Source organism: Telopea speciosissima, chromosome 3, assembly GCF_018873765.1.
Source record: "Telopea speciosissima isolate NSW1024214 ecotype Mountain lineage chromosome 3, Tspe_v1, whole genome shotgun sequence".
Taxonomy (NCBI): domain Eukaryota; kingdom Viridiplantae; phylum Streptophyta; class Magnoliopsida; order Proteales; family Proteaceae; genus Telopea; species Telopea speciosissima.
The window spans coordinates 26,384,505-26,391,153 of record NC_057918.1 but is presented as its reverse complement, the minus strand read 5'-3'; the positions used below and the strand labels follow the sequence as shown (position 1 = coordinate 26,391,153).

General features: G+C 35.8%; 1 protein-coding gene across 2 annotated transcripts; it reads right to left on the bottom strand.

Annotated features, from left to right (window-relative positions):
* Positions 1 to 1,100: 1,100 nt before the first annotated feature.
* On the bottom strand, positions 1,101 to 2,133 carry LOC122653824 (cytidine deaminase 1-like). 2 transcript variants are annotated; one of them, XM_043847773.1, is made up of 2 exons: positions 1,200 to 2,133; positions 1,101 to 1,163 (listed from the first exon to the last, which is right to left on the bottom strand). In XM_043847773.1, exons 1-2 carry the CDS (start codon positions 2,131 to 2,133, stop codon positions 1,150 to 1,152), a joined length of 948 nt encoding a protein of 315 aa, XP_043703708.1. In that variant the 3' UTR covers positions 1,101 to 1,149. The 2 variants fall into 2 exon arrangements, with proteins under 2 accessions (XP_043703708.1, XP_043703707.1); XM_043847772.1 differs by having other exon boundaries at positions 1,132 to 2,133.
* Positions 2,134 to 6,649: the final 4,516 nt, after the last annotated feature.

Genomic DNA, 6,649 nt, shown 5'->3' with positions numbered 1-6,649 from the left:
TGAGGCTAATATAAAAAACCGATTAAGACAAAACCATCATTTCTCAGTTTTTTTTTTTTTTAAAATCTTTTGGGAGAATGTTTTTTGTACCGTAGATTGTGTCCAGGTACAAGCGTTTGCCACTCAAGGGGCAGGGTGGTTATTGCACCCACCCCATGTGTCTGTGCTGCGGCACAAAGAACACCACCTTTTTTCTACAGTCTAGTGTTTCAAAACAAAAAACACTTGATCCTTGCAATATTCCGAACCAGACCAATTCCGATTCGATCCCAGATTTTTAAAACTAAGCGACTTATACAAGGAACCATCTCGTCATCTATGAAAGGTGACCCTAGTTAACCTAAACAAAACTAAGCAGAATAGAACCAGAAAGGTGAAACAAAACCCACATTCCAGAAATCAGCAGTTAATCATTATTTGCAAATTTTGACAAAGAGTCAGAGAGAAAAGCATCATAGGGAATATCTCTAACAGTTACAAAGCTTACATCCACACAATTATTTTTATTCATTACCAATACCATACGGCAAAGCATCTCTGGCTCTTTCCATTTTCCTCTCTATCTATACTTGCCAAGCAATTGCGTATACGATAATGTTGTTATGTTTGGTATGCATTCTAGGTCAATTTTTTGCATTCTTAGAATATAAAAACACCTATATTTGTTTAGTTTGCTCAAAAATTGAAAACTAGAGAAATACTCCATGAAAGACAAATCAAGCAATTCTTGGCAATTTCCATTTTCCATTTCCATCCTAAAATGAAAAGTAGTAATTGAAGGCCATGATAGAAAGCTGGGTCACTGAAAGAATCTTGTCATGATAAGAAATAAAGATAATCTAATCCAATCCCATATGTTTCTACATTAATTAATCTAATACCTTTAGATCCACAGAGAGAAATTATGTATTAATTAAATTGTTGTTGAATTAATAAAAAGGGGTCAAAGCAGCAGAGTCTAAGAAGACATGATTGATCCTGAGAATCTATTTCATCCATCCATATGGGTTAAACTTTTGATCCTTATCTGTTTCATATTAACCAGTCAATTGGTTCTTCTACAGAAATTTCTAATCACAAGAAAAGTTTCCATTTGCCACCAGAAAAATTCACAGGCAACAAAGCAGAGAAAATGGCCAACCACATCATCTAAGTGGATTTATCTTTACAGTTGTAAGAAGATGAAGAAGAAGCTCTGCAACGAAATACACGAAAATCACATCTGGGCGAAACAGAGAGCATCAGAAGCCGTGCCGTGCCGTCTTGCACTACAATCGCTCCTTCCTTCTCCACCAAAACCCCTGCCACGATCCTATCATACCCTCCTCCGCCACCCGCCGCCACATACCCCACCAGCGCCGCCTGTACGGGTCCCAAGCTCGGATTATACGCCGCTGATTCCATGTACGACCCTTTATAGATTCTGCCCTCTACATCCATGAGCGCCACTCCTGAAGGGCTCACACTGTAGGGAGCATGTGATTCGTTGGCTGCCTCCAGGGCTGCACATTTCAACTTCTTCTCGTGATCTGCAACATCGCCGTTACAGTTGATGTCTCCAATGACGATGTTGTTCTCATGGTTGTTGTCGATGAAAGAGAGAGCGTTGTGACGTGGCTCTAGTAGCAAAGGGACATCCCTGTCAAGGAGATCGTTGGGGCCGAATCGATGAGGGAGGAAGGTGGAGAGAGGCCGGAATGAGAAGGTTTCGTCTTCGTCTTCGCCGTTTTGATGGCCTCCTCCGACATTCTCGATAGAGGAGACGAGGATCTTGATCTCGGAAGCGCCGCGAATCTCCTGCAAGAACTGGCGGCAATGACCGCAGGGGACAGTTGAGAGGGCGATGTATTTCAGTTGTGTCTCGCCATGGATGGCAGCGTTGGTCACCAGAAATTGCTCTGCGTGGATGGAATGGTGCAGGGGAAGACCAGGGAATTCAACGTTCGCACCCAGGAAAATCCGTCCACCGGAACCTAATCCGACTGCTCCGACATGGTACTTGGATATTGGAGGCCTGGCAAGTTTCTGGGCTGATTTCACAAGGCATGGTACAAGTTGCAGAACGGAAAGCCCTGATTCTTTCGTCATTGATTTAACTTCTGCTGCTTCGATAACAAATTGGTTTCTCTCCATTTTTTGTGATCCTACCCTTTTCACTCCTTTCTCTCTTAATCTTCTTCCCCCAAAGGATTAAAGATGAAAGCTTTGAAGAAGAAGATTTAATGGTTCAAAATGTTCAAAATGAATTGGGTTTTTGCCTAATGTAATATAATGGCTTTCAAGCTTTAGTTGGTTTAGTAATGGAGAGAGACTTGACTGTGAGAGCGCAAGGGTGGGAAGGAGAGAATTCTAGTTTTTGTTGTTTCCCTCTGTAATGGGGGTTGGGACTTGAAAATTGAGATTAAGGGAATCCCTTTAAATGTGGTGTAGAGTGGGAAGAGTGATTCTTATATTTATAGAGTGGAGGTTGAGAGAGAGAGGAGTGAGGAGAGAGGAGAGACAAGAGAGAAAAGCCATTTGTTTTATGGGAAGTAGTTTTCTGTCCGGGAGTGTGGCCTACGCCAGCACTCTTATGTGTCTTATCTCTCCTCTTTAAAACAAAGGAGCAGAAGTGTTTTTTCACATAGAAAAAAAAGAGATAAACTCATGGGAGTGCTGGTGTAGGCCACATTCCCGGACAGAGATCTTTTTCCCTTGTTTTATTGAACCATTTATTTATTGTTCAAATGTTCAATAACATAATGGAAGGAAGTGAGATGTTTGGATTTTGTAGGCTTAGCTGTTATGTAAGAAGTATGAACTGGATTATTGGAGAGGTAATTAAGAGTGTCAAAATTCAGCCCGAATTGGTTGGACCAAAAGAAACTAATTGGTTTAGTTTAAATAGAACCCTTATAGGTTTGGTTTAAAATTGACTAAACTAATAGGAATCAAAATCAAATTGAACTGATCAAATGCATGTACTAAACCCACAAACGGAACCAAACATGATAAAAATCCAAGACTGGATCGATAATAATTCAATAAGAAACCAAAAAATGGGGGGAAAAAACTAAATGGATTTTTCAAATTTTCATATTATTTTCCTTATATATATACATATAATCTTGAAACGGATTGGACTGAACACAATAGTAGCCTAATTATAAACGATAACAAAAAATGATAAAAATAGACCAAATCAAATCAAAACCGAAAACTTTCTCAACGATTTGGTCTCAAGTTGAGTCATTAACAGACCGAACCGAATGATTTCCATCTTTAGAGAGGCTCAACTAATTGCATGTTAGAAAGTAAAATGGAAAGGATGGATAGTGTAGCCAATTATATTGGCATCGTAAACGTCTAGTCAATAGATTTATCCAAATAAAAAAGAGTCTAACCAATAGTAAAGAGTGGGAGAAGAGTTTCTGTGGGTGTTGATTCCTTTGTTGGTGAATGTCAATTCATATGTAGCGACCCACTTCATTGAATGAGAAAACAAGAGGAAGAGTGAAGAATGTATACACCAAAATCGTATGCGTGTTTTGAAAAAACCTTTTTCTCGAATATAATATGTTCTTTCAAAAAAAATATGAAACACAATGCATGCATGTATCCATGCAACCAAATGAGAGGTTGGTGGAGACAGGCCTTAATCACCCCCATCAGCCATCATTATTGGTCATTGTTTGCCTTCTTTTGTCTCACTTCAGTTTATAACTCTTAACATTATCTTTCTTGGCCTTTTGGTTAAGATCTAGTGAAGTATATGTTATATGTTTATTAATTCTTTTCTTTTTTATTTGTCATAATAATGGTCATTCTTTTTAGGAAGAAGTTTTTCTTCACCGCGCGGTAAAGGTTCGCCAATCCATTCTAGGGTTCACAAAACCCCTATAGAATTTTAGTACAAGTCCTAAAATAATCTCCCGATACCCTCTCGTGCCCATCCTTTAACCAATGGTAAATGGGTTTCCATTAACCATGGCTAAAGGAAATTAAACTCAATCCTTCTTTTAACATCTCCCTTAGGTATCAACTCATAAAGGAATGGACCTTATCAACAACAAAACAAAAAAAAAAAACTCATAGGGGAATGGATCCAAAGCCCAAATGGGTCAAAGCTAACAACCATGGCTTCCCTAAATGCATATATAATTCTAGTTTTTGACAACAAATTTTTTTGTTTATTTCAATAAATGAATTTTTCTCATGACCATGCTTTTAGGCAAAAAGAGGTCTAGATTCTTGAAGGATCTCTTATTGAATGGATTTATAACTCATGGATTAGCTGTATGTCAAATTTAAAGTCTCATCTCAACCATGTAAGTCATGTTGTCCCCTAGTATTTTCAACAGACAAAGGCAAATCAATGTTGTGTTTGGTATGCATTCTAAGTTGATTTCACATTCTTGAGCGTTGAAAACAACTATTTTTATCATTCGAGAATGCGAAATCGACTTAAAATACATTCCACGAATGTATACCAAACACTGCCTTCGAATCTAAAAATCAAAAAAAGTTTGGAAATATTTGGATTATCATATGGTTCATACCATGGCATTTAGTGCTATACATTAAGAATAAGGATAGATCAAGTAAGAAAACACTAGGTACTAGTTCCACAAATATCAACCATATCTCTGATGCGATTCTGATTTTTAAAACCATTCCCACAATCCACAATAGAAAGCAAGTTGAATATCAGAAAGCCTAAAAGACAAGTTGAGGATTGAAAAACAAAACCCACTATCCACAAACAATTACAAAGTCCAGAAGACAAGTTGAGGATTGAAAACTATGACCCACAACCATGGTTTAAGTGGACGGTATCAGATCGAGGATCAATCATCCTAAAAATCGATACGATACCAATATAGATCGGTTTGGATCGAACGGTTTTGCTTTTGAGTTTTCTTAAAAATAATTTTTTTTGATAATTTTACCCTTGATCCATACTATTCCATTGATACAGAATCGACCAGGTATCAAGATTGGCTTGGACCGATACTTATGCCCACAACCCATCAGAAACCCTAGGAGACAAGTTGAGGATTGGAAAACAGGATAGCCCTAAGCAACCAAATCAAACCCTGCATCCAAACTATGAGATGGGCTAGTGGGTAGGCCGTAGGCATCCAATTCCCAATATCCATATAGAGATTAGAATGGTTGTTGATGCGTAAGGTGTTGTGGACGGGTGGGTGCACCTTCTTCACTATTTATATCATATGGATTGACTTCTTGACGACATTGTTTAACTTTCTCACATGCCATGATATGCTTATATATAGCTTAGTATATATATATAAATGTTTTTTGCCAAACAGATTATAGCAGAAAATTCAAGCTTCAAAACTTTTGGTTTTTTCTTCAGTTATAGCAATTGATCATACCAAAGATTGCATCTCTGGATTCTCCAAATAAAGGAGTGTAAGATCCTCATCTTTTTTTTTTTTATCTGAATTGGATTTCTCTAATTTTTAATACTAAAGATATTTATTCAAATTCAAGAATTCGGCTACCTCGTTAAATATCCTTCGATATGATATTTTTAGAAATTTTACTTTGTAAATTATGATTTATCATGGGATTTATTTTTTGTTTCTAAATATTTGGAATTTCTATCATTCAAGTTAGAGCTTTGTATTTAATTTATTGATTTCAAATTTTGACGAAAGGTGTTCTCTTGTATATTTTATCAAAATATACTTTTTTTTCTTGTAAATTATAAAGTAGTTTAATATTCACCAAATTTTAGCATAACCTGAAAAACTTCATAGATTTTTTTATTTTAAACATACTTCTAATGTATTTTTAATTATGACGAATTATCTTAAATATTTCATATTTTGAGTGGACAACATGATTTTGTTAATGAAAAACTATATAATGCAACATCATTGCAAAATCTTTGATAGAATGTTGATTACAATTAGTTAATATAGTTAATATAAAGCACAATAAGGGGTACGATATTAGAAAACTAGGAATACATTAAATATAAAAAACAATGCCATTCAATTCCAAAATTCTTAAATACTCTAAATTTCATTTGGGATTCAAAAATCTTTTCATAATATTAGTATTATACATGCTAAAAGACACAATATGAATGATGTTACATTTTATAGCATAATGTTAATTGGACTGACATGTGCTCTTAAATTAATTATTTGAAACACATTGAGCTCGATATAGAACTTATCTCATCTTTTGTATTATCATGTTAGGTTAATATCACTATTATGTCCTTGTCTATTAAGTCATGGTTTTTCTTCTCATGACTTCAAAATTTTCCTTTCTTTTTTTTTTGAGAGAGAGAAAGAGAGGGGCTTCTTGATTCTTCAATATGAATTTTAAATCTATTTTAGTTTAACGGGAAAATAACCTTGCATAATTAATATGGAAAAAGGTCCCACGTACATAGCTTTGTTCATGGGCTGTATATAAACAATGAAGACAATGAATTTTGTCTCCCTCATAGGGATTGCTAATTTTATATTCTGAATGGGACCTTTAACAAAATGATATTTTTGAGGGCACGACGCTATCAAGGTCTGAATGTTAGTTCCGGACTAAATTTAAACTCCATTACCTAATGTATTTGATGTAAACGCCTTTGTGATCCCAATGCTACAATACAATGGTCAATAGCATCTTCCAT

Bases quoted from the DNA above. Each gene is read 5' to 3' on its own strand.
- LOC122653824 (XM_043847772.1), bottom strand. From the start codon at position 2,133: ATGGAGAGAAACCAATTTGTTATCGAAGCAGCAGAAGTTAAATCAATG.